The sequence below is a fragment of the Necator americanus genome, chromosome X (assembly GCF_031761385.1).
Source record: "Necator americanus strain Aroian chromosome X, whole genome shotgun sequence".
In the NCBI taxonomy this organism is placed as follows: Eukaryota; Metazoa; Nematoda; class Chromadorea; order Rhabditida; family Ancylostomatidae; genus Necator; species Necator americanus.
In genome coordinates, this window is record NC_087376.1 from 6,547,120 (window position 1) to 6,572,062 (window position 24,943).

Sequence of the window (24,943 nt, forward strand, 5' to 3'; positions counted from 1 at the left end):
GAATGTGTGTGCGATGCACTCAAAATGTTCACGGAAGGTGAGACCTGTCAAGTTCACGTAAAATCACATCATTTTCGCATGCTTCTTGAAATGATAGGTCTTATTCAACATTTTGTGTTTTATTTAAAAATCCAGTACATTTGAAAAAATTGTGGATAGTTTCAAATGGTTACAATGACAATAAAAAACTTCAGCAAACTTGACCAGTCCTTTATCTTCAAGAATCCTTATTCTAATTCCTGGAAATTTTGAACTAACCCCATCTATTTACAGAACTCACAAATACGTTTTATTGATTTTTTTCTTTGTTTCTCAAGCAAACAAAAAAAACTTGTTTCTCTTCTTATGACTTTATGATAATGATCCGAACATATTTTTTCTATGAAGATACGATAAAAATCCTAATGATCCTTCTAAACATCAGAAAAAAATAAATAGCGGGAAAACCAAAGCTTCACTAATACTTCTCAACATCATCCAATCAATCGCTAATAACTACTACATGTTTATGTTAAAAAAAATGGTTATTTTTATTTTTTTTTATTGTTCGAAGTAAGCTTTTCCTAATCCATCTCATTTTTGTCATTTTTATAACAAATATAACTTTAATGAAGTGTTTTTCTTCCCATCCATATATATTACTAACCACCTCAACAATTTCTTAATTCCTTGCAATTGCTTTCCTCAGTGAACTTGGGGAAGGATTAATGTAGTGTATTGCCCCTTAACATCACTCTTTCTGGATCTTGCAACATGTAGGAAGCTTAACCATCGCCAATAGAAACCATTTGTATGTCATCAAAATTCGCATCCTGTCAAATCTTCACTGGATCTTTCGGTATTTCGGCGCGAAGTAGGATTAATGTCCGCCGGTTGTAGCGCCAATTTCCCGAAGCAGTTCCGATATTTTTTCCTCTTCAGCAAGATTTCTACTCAATAACACTAACAGATAGTAATAACAGTGGTGCTTAATTAAGTAGAGTAGCTATCAGCTCTTAAGGACGAATATAGTGTAGTCGGTAAGAGGTTCGGTTGCGACTGCACGAAGTTGATAGTTCGAAACCGCCTCAAAGCAAACCAATCCTTTCCACACTCCGACTTCGATAAATTGTTACCACTAGTACTGCTAGTAGCGCAGAATAAAAACACTGACTTGACGAATCGGCTGCCCCCACATTTCATTGTATAGCCCGAATACGAGGTCAGAAAACCTCAAACGAATCTGATCCTGAAAGTTGAACGCGTAGGCGCATCTCTAAATCGAGGATTGGCAAGCACCGGTGCACATTATCCATTTTTCTTTTATTCGTTCATTGATTTTAATGAATCAAAAAATTAGGGTCCTCTTGTTTTTCTAAATTTCTCAAATAAAACTCAGATTAAAGTGAACTCACTCTTCTACAGGTTATACTCCTTTCTGCAGTACACAGACGAAAAAACAGTATTCCTTTGTGTCTCCTTTAAATTATGCATTTTCCTCCTGACCATATGGTTTTGTCCGTATTTTATCTATTTATTGCTTGGATTTGAAACTAAATTTAGCTATTCTCTATTGTTCCATAAATGTATATATGTTCTTTAATCATTTCGAATTGTGTGAAAGTGCCTGAAATCTCATACGGTTTAAAATAAAAATATCGAAGTATTCCATTTTCTTCTCTTTCTCCTTTACTGTTTTATCAATACACACACTATATAGTACCATCCAGATCTAATTTTGACGTTAGCGATTTTTGAGGCTGAATATTGGATCCACCATCCTCCATTTTGGAGATGGAGCGAGGAACATCGCCAAACAGCCCAAACAGTCTAGTTAGCCGTATACTACAGGTAGAACACTTTATCATTCATTTTTTTTCTGGGAATTTCCTTCAGGAGAATCAGCTAATTTAGGTTGCACTTGGACTGTTTGTAACAACATCGGATTTGCCACCGTATCCAGCAAATCATGAATATTTGTCATATGATTGTTCATTTGACAGCGATTGCCGGTTTGAAATGCACAAACATTCCAAACTTGAAAGTGACCGAGAAAATATGGATTTTTCCAGATGGGCCTCAGTAGGTGGTACACCGGATCATTGGAGGATTGCACGAGGAGAACCCGATAGTTTGTTATGGTTAGCAGCAACGGGCACAATGCAGTTACCGAGTAAGATTACTTTGATGTATAGCATATTAATGTGATAAGAAAAACAATATAAATATAAATAGATAAAAGAAACAAAATAAATTTTGAAAAAAGGAGTTAAAGGTAGCAATGTAGGTAGAGTACCTATTTACATAATTAGCACACCAATAACTCTTATTTTACTTAGTAACTCAACTGCAGTTAGTGTACCTAAGGATCACGGGAGAAGTATCCTACGTATCCTGTGGAGTGTTCCTTTGCGATATTTTCTCTGAAGAACACCATTCACCTCCGCCTTCACTTCCAAGCGAAATTTTTTTTTAAATTTTCTAATACTGCACAATAAAACAGTAGAATTAGATGAAGATCCTCCCAAGAATTTACGAATTTACGAATAAGAAAGAGTTTAAATTTTTCATGTTGTTCTATATTTAAGGGAAACATAGATGTCTTCTAAGGATTAGCTTACTACAAAATCCAATCTAACTGCATCACGCTACTTTAAGGAAAACATTTTCAGGAGAACCATTTGTACTCATCGAGCAACGCGGAAATCCAGTTGATGCCCTTATGACAGATGAAATCCGTTGTCAAAGGGGTTCGGCCGATCTTTCATTCATTTATTGGGCAATCGGTTAGTTTCGTTATTCACGAAAATATTCATCTGTCGATCCAATATTCATGAGGGAATCTGTTAAAATAGAGATTTAAGAATTTACTAGATCTTCCAAATTGTAAAAAAAAGACGGGTTAAGTTAAACTATGAATTCGAAAATAGCTAAAAATTGAAATTCTAATGACATTAGTAGATGAAATTCTAGGAAGTGCTGATCTGGAAATATGTCTAACGGATATTAACGGAGAACGATTCAATTGTACTGGAATGCTGAGCTCATCGGTGATGCCAGGAAAAGTATTCCTCAAAATCCCCGAAATACAGAAACCATTTCGTGTATGTCTCAAAAAACAAGAATCATACAATATCTACTATTTTTTTTTCTTTAGGTGATGATAGCATCCAATAATTTGCCTGGAGTTTTAATTATTGACGATATTCGATATGATGCTACTACATGTCGGGAAGGTATAGCAGTACCGGTTCCACCACCTTCTCCTGGTATTCGTGGAAAAGCTATTGGGATTTACGGAGTGAGTCCACATTATTTTTCTAATAATATGAATGATCGCTTCTCTAGTGTTTCTCTGGTGCTTCTTGTTCTGGGATAGCTTGAAAAGAGCTTCCAAAAAATAAGTTAAACTTTTTTCGGGATCTCGTTTATTAATTTTGACACAGATTTTAAATAAATAATGCTTATTTTTGTAAGATAAGGACTAACGTTTGCACTTATGGATTTTTCTATAGTGCCAATGCATGTTAGAATTTGCCAGAATTCTTCAATTAAGCAATATAGGAAATGTATACAACCATATACCTTTTATCTTATTACCTTCTCACTTATTGGTTTTGATGACACCATTCCAAAGTATCCACATCGGATTTATAATCCGGAACATAATAATAAATTAGTTGCTATGATGCCATTTAAGCGCTATTCCTGGAAAAATCGGTTTACTGCCTCAATTCCCTACCATTTGTTTTTTTTTTTAATGCAGTAGCAGTGTTTTACCAGTTCTAAGCTATAGTAGTAAGAAACTCCACAAAACTAGTCATATTATTGGACTATTAGCACCTTATGAACGCGATTCAATTCCGGGATGTAACCAGGAGCTTTTGAGACGTAGTCATCTTCTGAACGAAAGTTTCATAAATCCAAGAAACCGCGAAAACCTGCCCAGACCGGTTCACGAAATGGCAACAATTACTGTCACAAATCCCTGGATCGCAACGATTCATTTCAAGCGAAAGCATACTGTCAGCGTAGCGAGCGTCAGGAGAAGAAAATTTGAGGACAATGAAAGCATTGTCGGGAACAGGATAGGTTCAGCACTGAAAATAAGGGGAATGCGCTGGTCACAACTTAACGAGGATGTCCAGAACATGAAATTCGTGAATGTGTTCGCTGTTTTCGTGGACTAAGAAAGAAAACACTTTTTTTTTTTTAATTAATCGCTCTTTTTAGTCAACCGTTATACCACCAAAAATTATTCCATGGACAAGGAGGACGATAACGACAATTTCTCCTATTACTACTCAAACTACTAGTACTAGTACTACTACAACGTCTACCACTACTACTACCACTACTACTGAACCACCAACTACAACGACAACAGAAACAAGTAAATGTGTTTTAATCATCGCTATTATCCAAATTTTCCCTATTTTTATTCTATCCATTTTATTTTATTTTTCAGCAACATTCACTCTACCTCTTACTACAGAAGAAATATCAATCGAAGAAGTCACAGTTGACCTCCCGAATCAAACCTCATCGGAAAATTCTATAGTAGAAAGAAAGTAAGTGGAATGTTCTCGGAATGGGATAAAGTGACGTCATTTTTTTTTCTAGAACAGCTATCCCTTTACCGTCCTCCTCTACGGATGTACCATTTGAATTAATGGTGCTTGGTAACAAGACGAGACCGCTTTTTGACAGACGAACAGGTAATTGCAGCATTTATGCATCGTTTACGAAGAGATTCTGCACGTTTCTTAAAGGTACGATCATTGGCGAATCAGCAAAACTTCTATGCGATTTTAACAATGAATTTGCTTGTCAATGGGGAGCAGAAGCAGGAAGATGGGCAGTTATAGAAAAAGGTAGATGACGTGGATAATTTTTAAAAAATAAGAGAATTTCTGAAAATTCCGTTTTTCATGCGCCATTCCGTCGCTGGAAGAGTCCGTAGCTGATCCAACACTACTTCCATCATATCCAGCAGCATTAGTGCTTCAGGGTACAGCAATGTTAACCAGTGATCCTATTCGATGTCAAACTGGACCTGGAAAGGTTTGTGCTGCTAGATCTTTTTTTTGATAAGAATCCTGAGAGTGATCCGGAAATTGAACACGTACAACAGATTGAGCACTGATGAAGAATGTAGTAAGTTGAAAAAACACAAACTTTTTTTTATTATTCAAACCGAAATCTAATTAATTTTGGAAAATTCAAGCTTTTCCGCTGTTCCAAACCTAACATTCATAACTTTTTAAGTGCAGAAAAGTCGCATACTGGTATAAGAAGTTTTTTTTTAAGCAAAGAAGTAAACTCTAATTTTTTTACCTTTTCTCTTTTGGCATCCATCCTTATCAGATTTTATCCAAAGTATAGCGAAGTTAACATCATTTTGTAGATATCTTTTACACATTTTCAAGTTTCTTATAAGCTAAGCATTGAATTATGGCAGAAATCAAGGAAAATTCCACAAAATCCACTCTATAAGTGAACTACAGAGTGTTATTACACAACCTATCGTATGCATGTGGATGTTGTACATGACATCCATGAATGCAGTTTCTCGTGATGAATCCAAAACAGCGTTCATATCTGACTTCAGGGAAAAAAAGACTTCAGGAGAAAACAATAAAAACATTTTTCAGCTACTCTTCCGATACTGGTCTAACGGTGATATTGTGCTTCAAGTGTGTATCCTAGGCCATGGTGAGTCCATAAGCACGAAAAAAGTTCCTAAAATGCACAAATGACTGTATGTAGCAAATCCAAGCCCGATATTCTGGATTTCCACTGTTTTCTGTTGGTACAGATAAGTTCCGACAAATTACGTGCCCTCATTTGAAAATGAGTTCAGGTGTCGACAGTCAGTTAATCGAGTGCATTGATCAAGGTATTAGTACGAGGCATGAGAGCAGATTAGCGGTATTCGACCTTACAAAAAGTATTACGGAACCATTTACGGTACGTTCATTAAGTTATTCTTTTTCTATTTCTTCCTTTCCATTTATCTTCAGATTTTCTAAAAACTTTTAGCAAAAATATAATTCATTAATCTATTTTATTACAGCTCAATCTAGTTCCTCATTGGGAAAAAGGTGTGAAAAATCGTTTTTTGGTAATCGATGAGATCGCATATATTGGAGAATGTGTGCATCCGGACCGAGTTGAACGACCTGTAACCATTTCCACTACTGTTCCACCACCATCACCATCAACTACAACCGAACCAATCGATATTTTTACTTCCGAAGAAATGATTATCACTGATGAAGAGACTATTCCTACACGTGTATCAGTTACACGTAAGACGAATATGATCTGGCCAACTCCGAGGGTCATCACCTTACCACCGATTGTCAAACCACTCACTAAGGATCCATATCCAAAAAAGAAACCTCATCCAACGTAAGAAATCTCTACTCTTAAAAATTTCAACACACAATAGAAAAAAAGCTACTCAAATAATATTTAGGCGAATTATTTCCACTACTACACGAGTACCGGATTATCCAAGAGAGAGAACATCACGATGGTCTACTACTCAGTTAGTGACTATTGTTATCACCAGTTGTCACTAAAATTCTGTCTTTTACCTGATATTCCTAGGAAACCACCGTTTCGTTGGGTCACTCCAACAATGCCTACAACAGAGGAGCCGATCCACGAAAATTACTGCGATTCTCTTAATTGTAATTTTGATGGTAAGAGATATGTATCAGTGAGAAAATACCGCTGATCCTGACTAGAATTAATTCAAAAGTGATATGAATGCAATGTAGAAACAGTGCATAGAGAATTTCTCGTACAAGAAATACTTTCTACTTTTATAAAGGAGTTAAAACAACAAAGAATATCTTTACAAAATAGTCAAAAACTTTAAAATACTAAAGTCAAAGAACAGTAGTTTTTCTCACCCTCACAAAACTTCTAAAATGGTACAACTTTTCATTATTAAAACATATAATCAAAAAGAATTTGTTGCACTTCCTTCTTCCAAATATAACAAGTATTATTTTTATTAAATATTATTTTATGGGAGAAAGTTTTTGAGCATCTTCAAAGATTTATGGCAAAACATACAGTGGTCTTATTCCTAACCTATGAAATCGAATTAAAGGTGCTGACCAAATAACTTTTTTTTTCCAGACAATGCTTGCAGTTATTTAAATCATGGACTGACGAAAAAACCATGGACATTGAGAAATCGTGGATATGGTTATCCTCTCACTGGTGGTACCGATATACGCCCAAGTTCGTATAATTCTTTTTTCTGGGTTTCAATTGAGCTAGATGAAAGAATTATAAGGGAGTTATAATAGAGTTCTTCCCATTGGAGCCTAATTTCAGCTGCTGCAAATGGCCAGTTTGTATCCACAATTCTTGATCCAGGAGACATTGCAATCCTTGAATCTCCAAAAATGAATGCGACACGATCGTTAAATGTGCTACTCTTTCAATATTTTAGACCATCACAAATGACAACAATTCGATTGTGCTTAGGTTTACCGGTTTGTTCATATTGTTTTTGTGACTACTTGGACAATTTGGAATCAATTTCAGGATCACGTTACACAAATCCTTTTCGAAGTGTACCCGCATTTACGAGATGTCCTTCAATTTTGCGATCGGTAACTTCGAAAAATGCATATCGATGGAACACGGTCCATGTACAGCTACCACCTGGGACAACTCATGTAAGTTTCGTAGATTTGTGGGACCTACTTTTTGCTTGAAGGCAGCATACCACGAAATTGACGATATTGGGATCCTTCCAGGAAACGATAGAGTTGTGGGTGTATCTTACGAGTATTTAATAGTCCCGTAATCGGCAAAAAAAAAAACTGCGTGTGAATTATACTTCCTATATGCGTTTTCCTACGATTCACCTTCACCTTAGAACGCCGGCTTTTCATGTGCCCTAGTTTTTCCAGCACCCTATCCATTTTTTACCTAAATAAACCGCCCGAGATACCTCACTGATTACCGCTCGGTTGGTCGCAGACGAAGTGCGTGTACAGAAGTGGCGCGTTGTAACGGGCCTCGTAGGAAAAAATGTACGGAAAGGCCGTTTTTCAGGAAGATTATTGGGAACAGAGTGTGCCGACGATTATACTCGCAAATCCTTACCATCAACCCTGTCATTTCCTGGAGTAATCCGAAGAACATCGTTAATTTTGTGGCATGGTACCGTTAAGATACCTACGACAATTCGATCCTCGTTGATCAGAAAACAATTAATGAATGTTCCCTGAGTAGAAATAGATTCTCATCGGATTAGTTTTATACTGGAAACGGAATCCACAAACTCCTCATTTCAGTTCTACTTGGTAGCGCACAATAGCGAAAGAGCAGACACGCGTGCCGCAGTTGCATTGGATAATATGAGGGTGGCTATATGTGATCCAAGAGGATTCGCACCTGATTATCTGGATGAATTCAATGAACAACAGCAACCATTCGCAGACTATGAGCATGGAATTTGAACTTTTCTTTCATGAAAACTTTCCATAATCAAGGAAAGACGTATTGTAGTCACGTTGGAGTGGCAATATGTTAATATTCGGGAATAACAAAATTCAATCATAAGGGTGTTCAGTTCAAGCTTTACGTAGAAATTGAGCAATATTATACAGTACGATTTTTCTAATCAATTTACTGCAATGTTTCCTCCTATATCGATTATTATTGATTGTTCTCATTGATCTGTTTTCTATCTATGTTATGAAAAGGTTGTAGGGTAATTTAAATTATAACATAAGTATTGGCCATTTTTGTCTTTCATTCTACATTTCATTATTTCATTCTATTTATTTTTCAATCAGAGCACAAAATCGAATGAGGTCTTTCCAAAAAAGATGACCACTTTCATTGTTTTCATTAGTCTAGTCTTGGTTTGTATTTTAATCGATTTCGATGTCATGGTGCTACACATTCTTGATGTGCATTAAAATTAAATAAAAATGTTAAAAAGTTATGGCACGGAGATGACAAATCCCAACTGCAAGTTATCCTAGATATTCCAGTGATCTCTAAATGTTTCCAAAACGTTGTGGTGACTTCTTAGTGGAGAAATAAAGATCGGAAGCTTAAAGGAAGATTCTGGAAGATGAGGGTTAGTAGGTCGGTTCCTGCTACGTGTCGGTAGATCCTACGAAAAGCGCAAAGTCTTGTGCCTTACTACACAGTAGAAGTAGACGCTTCCCAGAACGTAATGTCGTTCTATTGTTGAAGGCAGCATACCACGAATCTGAGGAGGTGCGGAATGCAGGTGGAGTATTCGTATACGGGGTCGTAGATTATGGAGGCCGGGGTAGTTCCGCTCATCTCTCCCCGCATCACTGCAAACAGCCAGCTCTAGAATGCTGTGGTGTACGACGCCATCTATTGCAACGCTCCACCCTTTGCGCCACCTCCGCCCTGCGATTCGTCGAAAATCAATTCGGAGTGCCCCCATAGGCAGTAAGGGACGCTACGCGTGCAAGGGTGGCGCGCTGCAGTAGAAGGTATGATACAAAACAGCATTCAGGCGCAGGGTGTGATGAGCGGAATCACCCCGGTCTCCATAATCTACGACCCGTTATATGGATACTCCACCTGAAATCCGTACCACCCCAGATTCGTGGTATGCTGCCTTTTTCCGATCATGGAGATTCATGGAATTTCAGATTCATGGAATGGAGACATGGAATTTCCGATTGGAATGTAAATTCGCTACTGTTGTGGAGCCACACCAAATGTAGTACTCACAAAAACTGCAATGAGAATTTATAGAAAAAAATCGACTTAGTGGAAAAACTGCTGCTTCTTTCTTTTCAAATGTAGGCTTCAACTTAATGGAATGTAATTTTCTACGCAGTTGCAGTGACAGCATACAAGGATATACAACAGTTTTAAAATTTCTAACAGGGGGGCAAAAGTCTACTACCGCGACTCCACTTAAAATTAGCATTTTCCATTACCATTATCACGGAATAAGTTGCAATCCCAGTGAAAGACTGGGAGAAATAAACAGTAAAAAGACAAAAATACATAAGATTGACACAGCTATTCCCTCGACTTGAATACGAAATAAACCATAAACAAGAGTTAAGTCCAACAGTGAGGAGTATCATCGAAAATGCAGACTGTATGCCATTAGTCTATATCCGGAATAATGAAAACATTGGTTCAAAAAAAAAGATGTTTGTTTAGCCGGACGAGCAATAAGCCCATCCAGTACGTCAAAAGAAGAAAAGCACTTTTTTGGAGAACTACAGGTATCCTACAGATAAGCACGTATGCAATGTAAATCCTTGCACCTGATATGTTAACACACGAATTCTCTTATTTGTTTGCTACCATACACGCCGACTTTGGCTGCCCGCAGAGTTCACAGTCACGTGGGCGGCGAAGTTCGGTGGTTCCGTGTTCTGATGATTATTGAACGTTTACTGTGGGGCGAACAACGTGTCACGCCGCCATCGAAAAAAGCGGTAGAAAGACGAGTTAGCATCCGCCATTGATAAGTTCAATGGGTCAGCGTAAGCTGATTGGGGCAGAAAGTGAAAAAGAGAGAGACGAAGAGAAACAGAAGGATATATATCGAGAGGGATAGAGGGTGCTGTCTATACTACAAGGAAACTGAATGTACTAGAGCTGAAGTAATGTTGGGCTGGTCGGATGGAGTGTTATTATTGTCACTTAATAGGAGTTTGAAGTGACTGAGGGTGGGAAACCTGTTATTTCCATTTTGTTGTCGTATACCCATCTCTAGAGCTTCTCTTTTCGTAATTTCTTTTCTATCATGCGTAATGCGAGTGTGAAGCTGCAGGAGCTAATCAATCGTTGCTACTGTTGGTGTACTGGGTTGTTCAGCAGCAATCAGATGGTCAGGGGATCTTGTCCATTACTTTTTCTTCAAGTGCCCGAAGAATGATCGAATCTACTTTTGGCATTCTCTGCCGGCGGTTTGCAACTCTTCAGCGGACCATCGAATTAGACCCGGTAAAAACATCTCGCCTGGTCATCTCTATATAATTTATTTATAGTACCTCTGAATAAGCTATTTTAGGTCCTTCATAACTTGCTGGCCCGCCGAACAGATGCCCTGCGAAATCTGGAGAGGTACCTCCAATTCGACGGTGCTTTGACACTGCCTGAAAACTTATCTAGTATGAGGGACCAAACTCGGCTAAAATCGCAAGGGAGAGGATTTGTCAACACTATAATATGTTGGGCGGGTAATTAATATTTCAATAATCACACTTACTTATTACATTTATTATATGTAATTTATTATACTTACTACTAGGTATTACTCACACTCATAGCTCTAAACAGTTGTTGTCTGTTGTGCATAAGTTGTTACTTGTCTTTGTTACTTATTACATACTCCATTTTCTTTTCCTTACTATTACTGTTACGCTTGTTGTACTTGTTACATTACGTGTTGTCGTGAATCTGAAATATCTCAGGACACATGTTTTGTGTGAGTGGGTGACCAGAGACTTAGGGATTTTATCACCCTAATTGAACAGACCAAAACGCGGTGGTTCAGTGGAATGTGTTTATTATATGAATATAGGTGAGCAGCAGTTGCCAGCAATATGATCGAATGATAGAGTGGGCAGAGCGTTGTCTGCCGCACTCTTGGACGGTACAAGTTGTTATGTGCGCAAATAACCATAACAGCGAACGGTACTTTATACCACGCCCCTTATCTATCATCGGGGTCGGTGATACTGCCGCGGGCGACAACAGCACAAAATAAATTAGAACAAATTCTAGTTCGACAAATGTTTTCCTTCGTACGGCTCGACTGTTGCGGAGTTTGTGGAGTGGCGTGGATGGTGGGTTAACGTTGAGTTGATAGTGGCATGAGAGTTCATCTTGGCGCAGGTGCGTTAATGACGGCCGGTGGGTTGCTGATGGCTTGTTGATGGCTTGTTGATGGCGATGAGAGAGTGCTTACTTCTTGTATGGCCGCTTCGTGGACGGCTGCGGTCTTTTGGAAGAGCAAAGCAGAAAATTGTGGCCAAGACCACAATTTCCACCCTTCACTCCACACACGTCCTCGTGTGCCGTTTTTAGGCAGAGGAGGCACAGTTTCAGCTTTGTCGCGTGGATTATATAAAGCTGCCCCTTATCCATTCTGTTAGGAATGGTTATAGGGTTCAGCTTTCTGGATGCCGTCCCCGATGGCATACAGGCCATTGCTGCACGCCATCTGAATGAATTACATGAAATAACTAATAACTAAATAGTAATGCAAGGATTAACACACCTCTATCAATTTTATTGAATAGTATACATGTAAATCTTGGCATTGCACCTTGATGAGATTCTCTCCTCTCGGGAGAAGAACGAGATCCTCGGGTATGTCGTCCATCTCAACTCTTCTCTTTTGTGCTTGTGTAGCTCTGAAAAAAAATATGAGGGTAATAAGTAGCGACTGGGGTGTGTGAGTACATGGAAAATGACATTCTTCTAATGTGGTACCCTTCGCCAACAAATTTACCCAGCACCTTCTGCCTTTCTTCGTGCGCTGGAATAAATTATTGTAATTTTTGCAAGAACGCAGCAAGCATACATTTCAAAACATACTTCCCCATTCCATGTCCAAAATTGAATCCGCTAAAGCGGCGAAGTGCTTGTTAGGCATGCTTCTGGCGGCGGTCTTGTCTGTCCGGAGTCCCTCGTATGCCTGTAAATGTCATTCAATGCACGAAGCGAAATTCGGAATGACCAGCTCACCTTGTAAGCTAGGCGGTTGGCTTTGTCGCCATAACGATCCAGTGGTGTATGTTGTAGTCGACAGGGATCATGACATTAACATGAAAGGAAGGCAGGTGCTTCTTCACGTGCTCAAACAACAAGCCTATCTCTACCTCAGTCATTCTGAAAAATTGAAGATTGTGAAGGTAGCAACTTCTAATGTGCTAAGAGTATATCATCTATAAAAGAGGATGTAAGTCGCTGGTAAAGCTCTGTAACATTGATCCGCAACAATTACGGTGATTAGTCTCAGCGAGAAGGGCGTTAGGTTGAACATATCGTCCACACGTAACGCTTCCTGGATAGGGGTCGCGTTGTGGAAGCAGCTCTCGACCGACGAACTGAACAAGTCTTATATCTAGACTAGTCATCTCTCCCATCGGGGCTTGCATCGAGTAGCGAGAGCGAGTTTGGCATCGCGGTCTCCGGTATCGGCGGTGCAGTCCTACACGTCCGTCCTTGCTCGGACGGTGTTCGCTCGATAGAGTTCTTCCAGTGTGCTCCAAGCGTAGACTCTTATGAGCAGAGCCGCTAGGAAGCTCCGCCTCCGGCGTTGGAAAGCTGCGTCCCTAACCGGAATATTACGCTATCAATTAACTTCAATGCAAAGCCTCACTTACACCCGTCTGTACTTCCGCAGTCATTCTCTTTGCGTTGGATTAAAGGCGACTAGATATACCTCGTAAGTTGCAAACTACACGGATTTTCCTCCAGATTTTATTTACCCAACATGAATCCATCTTCGCTGGTATTTTATGTTGACCTGTAAAACTGAACGCCATCAGATTCCGAGTTGGCATCGATTCAAATCTGAATTAACACCGTATCCATATTGTTGAATCTTCCTGGCTGCACGTGCATTTAGCACTTCGCAGCTAAATTTCTAAAGATCACTTTTACCGATATCTTCAAATTCTACAATTATACAGCGTACTTCAGCTTATGTCGCGTGTTGTAGTGAAATACAACCGAGTGCCTGGGCCTTCTCTTACATAAACAGCATACAAAAAAGGATAGAAGACGAAGTTTCTGGCGTTAATCAATCCGCTTGGGCTGCGCCCCCACGTTCGCTTCAATTCAGAATCGTTTGAGGTTGACGAACGTGTAACTGGCCTATACAATGACTTGCGGTGGCTAGCGGATGTGTCAAGTCAGTGCTTTTATCCTCCCAGACCCGTCTTGTCCCAATTTACCGACCCCTGAGGGATGAAAGGCTTGGTAAGCACTAAGGCGGATTCGAACCTCCTATCGATCGTGCAGGAAGCGGAACCTCTGACCGCTACACTACACCAGCCCATAAAACAGCATATACCCTTACTTAAACAGTGAGGGTATATGCTGTTCACCATTATCACTCTAGTCTCAGCTATGATGGGCGGGTGTCTTGTTCACCATTCTCGTTCTAGTCTCAGCTGTCATGGATGGGTTTCATGTCCGAGACGGGTGCGACAGTGTTCGACTGTCACAACATCGATTCTCTCCGTTACTTAGAATCCATTTGGACCGATGTTCTTCACCAGGAACCCGTCTGAGCCTTCAGCATGCTGTTGATGAGCATCGTTTACGAGATTGCATTGACTTTGTACATAGTAGGATCAAAACGACATGAGGTACGGTTGCGTAAGCGGCTGCACTCGAAGCGCCGCAACGGAAACAGCTGGTGCTAGCAAAAGTCCTCACTCAATCTTTACTGCTGTGCTCTACTGCGCCGCATCGAGCCCAGCCGCCTGCGCAACTGCACCGTACTTCATTTCGTTTTGACCCTACTACATGTAAGTTTAGTAGATTAAGAATGACTTGAATAGAAATGTGAACGACAATTATTACGTGGCCAAAACCATCACGAAAGCTACAGACTATCAATTTTACTCACTTTGGCGTTCTCTATGTAGATGGAACATGCGATTACGCGATATGGTATTGAATACTCGTTAGCATACGTGCTTTACATTTACATTTTAAACCCGTTGAACGCGATAAAATGCAGCAACTCATAGATAGAAATAAAACTAATGTATAATTATATGCAGCATAAATCCAGTAACTTGAAATCCAAAAATGAACAAATGAAATAAGTCCATAAAAAATATGCTACATCTAGAAAGAAATTTTTATTCGCACAAAATTAGGTGCTCCTCAGCAGTGTCAAAGCATGGGAAATCTTTGTAAGATCCCAATCGCAAAGATCGCATCGAATTTCCTGATAAACTTCACAAGAATTAATATGGCTCTAACAGTAAAGACGAAATGTTTTACATTCATAGTTGTTTTATGCCCGAATACGTAGCAGAATACCTTTGCACTCGGAGTCGAAGTTCTTCATTTGGGGTGAAAACAGAACAACAACAGAAGGGATGCCACTAAACCATAAATAAGTATAATGCAAGGAAAGGATGGGTAGGCTGCAGAGTCCGCAAATATTACATCATTACAAAAAATCCAAAAGAACATAAGGGCCAAAATAAAAGTTAATGAGGCAGCTGGAAAACAAATACGAGATTTCAATAAATCGCTGCAAGCGACAGCTAAAATGCTCCATTTCGACGGATTACCGTAGTTTCCTCACAGCGTTTGAAGGTCCCCGTGCGAAAACATGCGGAGACCATGGTCATTGGTCTTCGATTTTGAATGCAATAATCAAAGCACTATTATTTATGTACAATGCTGTAGTTCGTAGTATTATCGTAGTTACTGTCATGTTCACTAGTATTTGTTGTGTTCATAGCACTTGAAGTACATTGGTTTTCTCACTTTCCTGAAGTACTTCCGACGATTTACTCTGGAATTCGTTGCAATTTTACTTTGAAGCGTTGCTATTTGATCTTTCCTGCTTAATCTATCTTTCTCTTGCTTGTATTTTCTCGTTTAGTGAAATCTCTACTATTTTTCATTCACTTGTAGGCTTTCTGTTGCATATTTTATTTTTTAGATGGCTCCGAGTACTCGTGATGCGTCTGAAAGGGAGGCCACTTATGGCTTCGTATATGGAGTGTCTGGACCTGGTATGTGACCTGCCCTTTTTTTTGCCAAATTTGCAGAAAATACTGAAAAATAACTGAATATCCGCAAATAAAATGGCTTTGTCTTGCGTTTTTTAATATTTACCGTTGTTTATCTATTTTCATTCGTAGCTTTATGTTTCACTCATCAACCGATTGTTTATTTTTAGTGGTGACCGCCGAGAAAATGGCCGGATCCGCTATGTACGAGTTGGTCCGTGTCGGTCACGGTGAACTGGTAGGAGAGATCATCCGTCTGGAGGGTGACTTCGCCACAATCCAAGTATACGAAGAAACTTGTAAGTTCATTTGTCTCCCAGCTTTTTTTATCTATTAATCTCATTGAATTAGCACTTATAGAATTCGCTCTTTTTCTTTATTTTTTTTTTAATTTGGAATTTGTTGCCTAGATAATTCCAAGTAAATCCCGTTTAGATCTTTAAACTATTATTTTGGTTTTTTCTCAGCATTTCATGTGTATTTCTATAGATTTCACTGCAGCAACACTATTTGTTTCTTGTAATTACTTATCTGCTTATCTTTCGTCGTACGAGCGACCAAAAATCGACGTCGCCGCGCGATCGCGATTCGGTCTTTTGCCTCGTCGCACCTCTGCGCTTCCGAAAAATACCCACTCTCTCGTATTTTGTACCCTCGTTTCGGACACGGGAACGCGTAATCACGTCATTATAGTTTGCACTCTTGCAAATTTGTAATTTGAAATCTAGGCTACGGCTCCAAAGAACGAAGGGGAATATGGATCAGGATAAAATGAAGAGGTATTAGACATGTTGCTAAGCACATACTGTAATGCCCATAATATTAAAAACAGTTTTACCATTTAAATCTACCGTAAAGAGTAAGGACAGTTTTCTCCAAAGGTTCCCCAACTCATTCCTGCAGTTAGTCCTAGTTCAGGGATTCGTGAGTTTTGAGGAACTAAAAGCAGCTTCACCATGTTTTTGGTGGGCTTTCCATAATCGGTTTTTGCGGATCTCGCAAAAGGGTCTGTTAATCTCTTTGGGTTACATGTTAATTTTTAGATTCACCTATCCAGTGTGGTTATCTTGCTTTTCTTTTATAACTAAACCGTCCGTCGGAAAAATAGTGATGTGTTGTTGCTATATTTTATCTTTTTTTTTAAATAAAACAAATGCTCTCGACTATATGAAAATCTTCAAGATTTTTTGAGTTATATTGAGGCATGATTATGAATTTTGCTTTTCAGCTGCCGTCACAATCGGAGATCCAGTTTTGCGAACTGGAAAACCACTTTCTGTTGAACTTGGACCAGGTATTATGGGTTCCATTTTCGACGGAATTCAACGTCCATTGAAAGACATTGCCGATATGACTCAATCCATCTACATTCCTAAAGGTTCGGATTCTGATTTCCACATTTCTCCTTTCTCTTTTTTTCGTGTGAAGTTTGTCTATTACCTCTTGGTTAAGTAGCTCCGTTACTTCCATCGGGTTGATTTTGTGTTGGTCAAGAATTAGCTACGGTTTTGGTAATAAGTAGATGTGCAGTTACAGTATAGAAACCGTAGTCGAAGTTACTGCCAAATTTATCTTAACATATCCTGTAACAGTTTTATTTGCTGTGATATAACTAGATGGGATCATTTATTCATCGCACTTCTTTTGTGTTGGAGTTTTTTCGTCTATTTCTTCCGTTTTTCGGTCTTTGCTTATCCCATCGCATTGTTCAGGAGTGTCCACAAAGGCTTTATCACGTGAGGCTCGTTGGGATTACGTCGTGAGCAGGAACATCTTCGTTGGTGCTCATGTTACTGGTTAGTTCGGTTTTTATTTCATGCGTGCATCATCTTTGCTCTTTTGACTTGTGTTTCTAGACTCTTATCTATTCATATTCAACTATGAGATCTCAATTTTTGAAATTACAGGTGGTGATGAAATCGGAACTGTAAATGAGAACTTACTCATCAAGCACAAGATCATGCTTCCTCCGAACTCTTGTGGTACTGTCACTTTTGTCGCCCCCTCAGGACAGTATACAGTTGAGGTCAGATATAACATTATCTTTGGAATTTTATTGTTCTCATTCATTTTTATGATACTCGTATAACTTGGAATCCATTCCTATTCTGTTCGTTTAAGGATGTCCTCCTGGAGGTTGAATTCGCTGGACAAAAGGAGAAATTCACTATGCTTCAAATCTGGCCTGTACGTAATCCTCGTCCATGCGCAGAGAAGGTACGACGCTTCATTTTTTTCTTTTGTACTGAACAAATTTCCCTTTATATTGATGGATTTACTATAGCTCGCTGCTAACAACCCTCTCCTTTGTGGACAACGAGTACTTGACGCTCTTTTCCCATGCGTTCAGGGAGGAACCACCGCTATCCCTGGTTCGTTTTGCTATCGTCTTATTTTTTAACCTGATTGTTATTGCTTGCAGTTCGTTCTTTTTTCTTCATATTTGATGTTATGACGTACATTGAAGGTGCCTTCGGTTGCGGAAAGACTGTCATTTCTCAATCTTTGTCCAAATATTCCAACTCAGACGCCATTATCTACGTAGGATGTGGTGAACGTGGAAACGAAATGTCTGAAGTACGTTTTTTTTTTCGGCTTTGCTAGTAATTTTTGGCACTTACTTTTATTTTGGTCATAGTCTTCTTATTCATTTGCTTATTTTTCCAAATGTATAGGTACTTCGTGACTTCCCAGAGCTTACTATGGAAGTCGATGGTGTTACTACCTCCATCATGAAACGTACTGCACTTGTTGCCAACACATCGAACATGCCTGTAGCAGCTCGTGAAGCTTCCATTTACACTGGTACGTTTGTAGGTATGGATAAAAATAGTTAAACTTTAGGAGATATTATAAATTACGTTCAGGTATCACTTTGGCCGAGTACTTCCGTGATATGGGGTTGAATGTGGCGATGATGGCTGACTCAACATCCCGTTGGGCAGAAGCTCTTCGTGAGATTTCTGGTAAGAACACAGTTATTTTGTGCGCGCTTTTGAAGAAGCGATATGGACTGATTTGAACTATTCACTTGTCTAGGACGTTTGGGAGAAATGCCTGCCGATTCTGGTTATCCCGCTTACCTGGCTGCCCGTTTGGCTTCCTTCTACGAACGTGCCGGTAAAGTTAAATGTCTCGGAAATCCAGAACGTGAAGGATCCGTTACAATCGTCGGAGCGTGAGTGTTTAGTGTTTTATTTTTTTTTGTAGTTCAAAATCCATGCAGCGTGTATTTCGATGTTTAGTGTATCACCTCCTGGTGGAGATTTTGCTGATCCTGTTACATCGGCCACTCTTGGTATCGTGCAAGTGTTCTGGGGTTTGGATAAGAAATTGGCACAAAGGAAGCATTTCCCGTCGATCAACTGGTTGATTTCCTACAGGTTAGGCGGCTGAAACTGTGGATTGATAGTGTTTTCATACGTGAGAGTAAAGATGCGATAGGGAGGAGCCGAACCCTACTCAGGTGGAGGGGGCCTAGCTCATGGTGTGCGGCTCAAGTGATGAGGATCCCTTCGTCAATTGTCCAAAGGTGGAAAAGGGTCCCACCGAAAACCGTCCAAAAGTAGAGAGGCCCTTTCGCCAACCGTCCGAAAGTGAATGGGGGCGGAACACTGGCTTCAAATATTGCATCTATGTTTGAGATAGCATATTTGGTCAGAAACAGCAATCGATAAGCAATTCACATAGTGAAAATGATTATTCTCAAGAAATAGTACTAAACAAACTGGTAAACAGACAATCAACAAGTATGCAAATCGTGCTAACTCTGAGACGGTGGTGAAATCAAATCCTCGTTCTTCTGGATGACTTAACAAGCAAAGTCTGGTTTTAACGAAGTTAAAGCGTTACTTTTGTATATTCATCTGCTCCATTTTAACACATATGAGGGGTTCCATTATAAAGAAAATCTTATTCTTCCAAAGCTATGTGTATAACAGTCGCAAAAAATTGTCATCCTATCCTTATTTCCCCATTTTGTATTTGGAAAGATTTTTGATGAAAATGTGAATGGTTTCTGCACTCGTTCTTATCGGCGTTGTTCACCTCCTTTTTTAGAAATGTTTATTAATTATCACATTTAAACTGCAATTACTCTTTGGCTTGCTTATGAAAATCTGACTATCTGAACCTACACTATCATTGAGCAGTAAATCACGTAACAGTTCGAAATGACTTAGACTGATATGCACTATATAGTGTATTTTTAAAAAGAAGAAAAATGATTCACTGGTGGTTCATCTGCGTAAGGAAGGTCATTGTGTCGTGTAGCAGTTGGTAAAGCATATTCTTGTGTAGCTCGCTGAGGTGTCCGTTTTCTTTTCTTGATGAGACTGACGATTGTGTGCAAACAGAAGCACTAAAGTAGTAATTTAAGCGGATTTCAATGTCGGGTTCATCTCATTAATCATTCAACCGTGTAGGTTTCTCATACAATGAAAAAAGTATCGAATTTCCGTTACCTTTTCTGTGTCGTTCATATAGACGATGTACTTATACCATCCAATTACCAATGCCAAGGCAACACCTCCAAGAATTGTAGTGCAAACAAGTATTACAACAGTACCAATAACTATAGCCATTGTTCGCCAAGAAAGATCACGCTGAAAACAGTCGAATTATTAAATTAAATTACTGTGAACAAACTGTTTTCTACTGAGAATGCTTTTTATTTTTTGTCTGTCTACTTTTCGGTTGCTACGCAGAATTTGTAGATTTGAAATTGCTTTAAAGTTCTATGGTTCAAAAATGTGCTTTTCTTACGGCTACTCGAACTTCTTTCAAAGGGAAATCCATTGAACCATATATGTATAGCGTGCTTCATATTTCTCATAAGTAGAATCTCATATTTTAAAGTGGGAGTGGGAATTATTTTCAACATAAGGGTGAGAAATTTGTATTTCTCCCGTTATTTATAACAGAGTACGTCCCTATTGAATGTGTGTCTGCGAAAAAAAAAACGCTTTGTTCTTGGAGTTTCATTGCTAAGGCAACATTGATTTGCCTTTTAATGAGGAAAAAAAGAGCTTGCCTGGTAATATAGTAGTACAGCAATGAATAAAGCATGTACGAAAGCGTACATGATAGCAATAGTGAGAATAATTGCATTAATGGTAACCATGTCGAGTACTTCAAATTTGATCGAAAGTAGTAGCAAAGCGATAGAAATTAACCATAAAATACATGCACCAACATAGACTAACGTCGATATTCGAATCAGTTCGAGCATATCCAATTTGGTATCCTGGAAAGGGCAAATAATCCGATTTTTGTCGGATAATTTCTTTTTGTAATCGCTGAAACCACACCATAAAATCCAAGTAGATAGTAGTGTTTGGCACTTGTTCAATACTGAGAAGACTGCTCGTATTGGTTCCGACTTCAAGGTTGGATTCAACTTCTTCCATGATGTCAATCTCATTCCCCTCAGCTATTGATGTGTTGAGTTGTTCATACTCAAATATTACCTATTAATTTAGTGCTCAAGATCGTATTTCCCCTTGTTTGTGTACGCCCCCAAGCATAATAATTATCATTTTAATAATTGATTATTTACATAGCTTATTGAACTCACAATCATTGGTTCAAGCGCTGAGCTGTCGAGAGGTCTTGAATGGGTAATTGGCTCGAGTATCGTAGAGTTCTCATTCCAGTGCATATACTCGTAACCACCGACATGATAGAAAAAGAATAAAGCAACTAGAACACTGACGACTAGAATTGCAAATTGTAGAATCAGTGACACAATACCGGTAGCTTTTGGGGCAACAAAACATGTTGAACTGAGATTTGGTAGACCAGCACGATTGTCGTAGCTGGATAGATCATGCGTGATATCCATACCAATGCAGTCAGGTCGCCTTTGAGGCGAATCGATTACAAATGGTGCCAGTTTATATTTTTCCACAAAGTATTTCAATGAATCTGAATAGTACTGCTTAGATACTAAGGAATCGGGACTACAGGAAGATATTTGTTGTTGAATAAAGCCTGTAGTTTGCAATTTGTGTGGCGAATGTTTAGACGAGAGGAATCGTACGCTTAGAGCTCAGATTTGATGTACCCGAGTCAGCAGCACATGACCAAATTGACCGCCTTACCCTCAACGCCCCGTTGCTAAGGCTACTCACCACCTCACTACTCGCACGCGCCATCTCAATAACCCAGCTGTAAATGAGAACGAGTGAAAGAATCTGATGAGCTCACTCCTAATTGGTGAAAATATGAATAGGGAATGTATTTAAGTGAAAAAAAGAATTATTGTCATTTTACAGTAAATACATGCGTGCCCTGGAAGATTTCTACGAGAAAAGTTATCCCGAGTTCATCGCTCTACGAACGAAATGCAAAGAAATTCTCCAGGTCTGTTGTAATTCACTTCAGAATAGATTTAAACGTTCATTTTAAGGCAATTCAGAATTTCAATAGTCTAAACTGTCTGGAATTTCTCCTCTGTGGAGGACTTGATATCTTAAAATCCCTATTGACAATCCCTCGCACAGCTTGGTTACAGGAAGAGGAGGATCTCTCCGAAATTGTACAGTTGGTTGGTAAAGCCTCACTCGCCGAATCCGACAAAATCACCCTTGAAGTTGCCAAACTTATTAAGGTATGCTGCATGTTGACTGTATTTAATGATCGAAAGCCAACTTACTGAACAAATCCATCTATTTTCAGGACGATTTCCTTCAACAAAACGGTTATACTCCATATGATCGATTCTGTCCATTCTACAAGACCGTAGGAATGCTGAAAAACATGTCAGCTCCTTAATTTTGATAGTTTCTTTCTTTTTTACTTTTTAAATGTAGGCTATTATGGTAAATCTCTCACGTGTCAGCTGAGAGGAAAACATGAGAATATTCCGGAAGGTCGAATCAGAGAGCGTTGTGTCCAACAGATCTCAAATTCAATGATTCTTTCCCACTAAACATTTGTTTCCTTCCTGTATCTCCTCTTTGTGATACCCTTTTTTGACTCATTGGCTCCTGATCCAGTACTGAGGATGAAAACTATTAAAGAAATTTCTCCTTTAGGAAAGAGGATGAGTTACATAGAAGGGGTTAAACCTTGTTGTAGTTGTGTTCGCTAAACTATGAGCATCTTGGATATCTTCATGGTCATTTATGAGAAAGAAAAAATATTATATTATGCTTATTGATATTCTTTTCGTTTTCAGGATCGCTTTCTATGATCTGGCACGTCATTCGGTTGAAACAACCGCCCAATCCGAAAATAAGGTGACTTGGGCTACCATCAGGGACCACATGGGCGATCTCCTATACCAACTATCATCAATGAAGTTCAAGGTATGCATACAATTACTGTTTTGCGTTCCCTGTTCAAACAGTACATTTAAGTAGTGCGTTGTTTTCTTCAGGACCCCGTCAAAGATGGTGAGGAAAAGATCAAGAAAGACTATGATGATCTGTTGGAAGCTATGCAGAACGCATTCAGGAATCTTGAAGACTAAAAAATGATGGGATATTGAATTAATTGTTGACGGTACAATATGTCCATACTTACGTACCAAACCTATTATTTCGTTCTCACTTTTTTATTTTCTGTTTCTCCCACTCCCCATCTCGAATACTTTATTGAGTCGTTTGTGATAGCATGATTGTGTATAGTATTGCGAAGCTTTCATGCCATCTTCGTCCATTCCATTTAGGTTTTCATGCACACTAAGAGATTTGTACATGTAGATTAATTGGCATGTCTGCCAACCAGTATATTCTAGAAAATAGTGATATTTCTTTAGACTAATCATAGTGCTGAAGGTGTGATGTCAACCAAATATGCAGGAGTCTGAGCAAATAATGTTCATATGATTATTCTGACTAGAGTAAAGAGTATGTATTGTCCTATTCACTTTTTCTGCTCTTACTGTTTAAGGAGGTGCCGGTGCACTTCCCGGAGCAACACATGCGCGCATAATTTTCAGGCAAACTCATTGGTATCCGTTTGCTTTCCAATCAGCTGTCTATTATATGATGAAGTTGAAACGAAAAATTAAAAGGAAATTATTCGAAAATCATTTCCGGAGGAAATGAATCACAACAGGCTTTATTTAAGGATAGAAAGTGATGAAACCTTTCAGGTCCGTTGAATGATTCTGCATTAGCTCAAACTGAGTCTAAAACTGTAATGTCTAATGAAGAGATCTTGATGGTAATACCTGTGATGTAGACGTTGTGCAAATACACAATAAATCTCACTTGAGTCGTATGAAAACAACCTGAAGCCGGGTGCAGCTGGGGAAGCAACGTGAAAGTGCCAGCGGTCATCGTCGTGCTGGGACCATTGCCAACTTCACGCTCTCCTGCAGAGATGAGTGGAGCTAGTGATGGTCCAAATTCGATCGGTTCAAATAGATTCACCTTCAGGTCGCTTTGACTCAACTATGTACATCATATGTACTCGAATTACCTGTGTCTACTCTTATTTACTGTATTTTATATATCCATGCCACATTTTTTTTCTTCAAACTATTACCACCGTGAGAGCAGACGTCGTAGTTTCGTGTGCAATATTAAGATTCATTAACTTTTGCAAATTATATGCGATATGAATCTTGCCAGTCACACTAGCGTTCGATGCGTATCGACGATTTTCATCACATTCCAGATGACGTAGGGTATGAGCGTCATAAACATGTGGCCTCTTTTTCCTTTGCATTGGCAGTTTCTTCTCCCGCCTCCGTTGCTCAGTTCCCATAATTTCCAGCAACAAGCACTTTTCATCCGTTCATCCTTCATTTCATGTTTTTCTCTTCTTCTTTTCTATCGTTTTGGAATTTTCGCTCTGACGAGGATTTCACTCGTCATTATGGTTAAAGGCATCGCTCCACGAATCTGAGGTGGTACGGATTTCAGGTGGAGTATTCTTATAAGGGATAGTAGATAATGGAGAGGTGGGTGATTCCGTCCATTTCTCGCTAATTGCCGTAAAAAACGGCCCGGAAGATGTGGTGTCGCACAAGGCTGGCGCGCTCCAGTCGAACTCCCTGTAGAAAAAAGTGCGCCAGAACGCCTGAAGCCGTATCTTCCGGGCCATTTTTTACGGCAATTAGGAAGGAATGGACGGAATCATCCTCCTCTCCATAATCTACTATCCCTTATAAGAATACTCCTCCTGGAATCTGCACCACCTCAGATTCGTGTGGTGATGCCGTTAGAGGTGTTCGGATTATTCGGAGGTTC

The 24,943-nt window shown here is 39.2% G+C and overlaps 4 protein-coding genes across 8 annotated transcripts; 2 read left to right on the top strand and 2 right to left on the bottom strand.

Annotated features, from left to right (window-relative positions):
• Positions 1-1,773: 1,773 nt before the first annotated feature.
• RB195_021648 (uncharacterized protein) lies at positions 1,774-8,471 on the top strand (the record flags this gene model as incomplete). Of its 2 annotated transcripts, none has more annotated exons than XM_064208497.1 (19): positions 1,774-1,830; positions 1,894-1,991; positions 2,052-2,152; positions 2,652-2,765; positions 2,953-3,083; positions 3,137-3,280; positions 4,213-4,372; positions 4,448-4,550; positions 4,603-4,697; positions 4,752-4,853; positions 4,973-5,043; positions 5,634-5,694; positions 5,798-5,949; positions 6,056-6,393; positions 6,461-6,532; positions 6,595-6,706; positions 7,454-7,496; positions 7,549-7,682; positions 8,307-8,471. In XM_064208497.1, the coding sequence occupies 19 exons, from the start codon at positions 1,774-1,776 to the stop codon at positions 8,469-8,471; spliced, it is 2,253 nt and encodes a 750-aa protein (XP_064064378.1). The 2 variants fall into 2 exon arrangements, with proteins under 2 accessions (XP_064064378.1, XP_064064379.1); XM_064208498.1 differs by having other exon boundaries at positions 5,843-5,949.
• A 3,650-nt stretch (positions 8,472-12,121) lies between these two features.
• Positions 12,122-15,064, bottom strand: RB195_021649 (uncharacterized protein; the record flags this gene model as incomplete). Of its 2 annotated transcripts, XM_064208500.1 has the most annotated exons (7): positions 12,122-12,193; positions 12,251-12,386; positions 12,448-12,511; positions 12,571-12,670; positions 12,721-12,740; positions 13,421-13,504; positions 15,037-15,064. In XM_064208500.1, the coding sequence occupies 7 exons, from the start codon at positions 15,062-15,064 to the stop codon at positions 12,122-12,124; spliced, it is 504 nt and encodes a 167-aa protein (XP_064064380.1). The 2 variants fall into 2 exon arrangements, with proteins under 2 accessions (XP_064064380.1, XP_064064381.1); XM_064208499.1 differs by lacking the exons at positions 12,721-12,740; positions 13,421-13,504; positions 15,037-15,064 and adding an exon at positions 12,855-12,863.
• RB195_021650 (uncharacterized protein) lies at positions 14,283-23,214 on the top strand (the record flags this gene model as incomplete). 3 transcript variants are annotated; one of them, XM_064208503.1, is made up of 17 exons in its annotated part: positions 15,671-15,743; positions 15,911-16,039; positions 16,969-17,118; positions 17,453-17,536; positions 17,648-17,766; positions 17,862-17,957; positions 18,025-18,112; positions 18,208-18,317; positions 18,416-18,545; positions 18,608-18,706; positions 18,780-18,918; positions 18,986-19,123; positions 22,016-22,103; positions 22,255-22,350; positions 22,419-22,501; positions 22,921-23,050; positions 23,122-23,214. In XM_064208503.1, the coding sequence occupies 17 exons, from the start codon at positions 15,671-15,673 to the stop codon at positions 23,212-23,214; spliced, it is 1,845 nt and encodes a 614-aa protein (XP_064064383.1). The 3 variants fall into 3 exon arrangements, with proteins under 3 accessions (XP_064064382.1, XP_064064383.1, XP_064064385.1); XM_064208501.1 differs by lacking the exons at positions 22,016-22,103; positions 22,255-22,350; positions 22,419-22,501; positions 22,921-23,050; positions 23,122-23,214 and adding exons at positions 14,283-14,351; positions 19,451-19,550; XM_064208502.1 differs by lacking the exons at positions 15,671-15,743; positions 15,911-16,039; positions 16,969-17,118; ... (7 more) ...; positions 18,780-18,918; positions 18,986-19,123 and having other exon boundaries at positions 22,023-22,103.
• On the bottom strand, positions 19,948-21,895 carry RB195_021651 (uncharacterized protein; the record flags this gene model as incomplete). Its single annotated transcript, XM_064208504.1, has 7 exons — positions 19,948-20,100; positions 20,204-20,344; positions 20,773-20,985; positions 21,050-21,208; positions 21,316-21,440; positions 21,492-21,665; positions 21,805-21,895. 7 exons carry the CDS (start codon positions 21,893-21,895, stop codon positions 19,948-19,950), a joined length of 1,056 nt encoding a protein of 351 aa, XP_064064384.1.
• Positions 23,215-24,943: the final 1,729 nt, after the last annotated feature.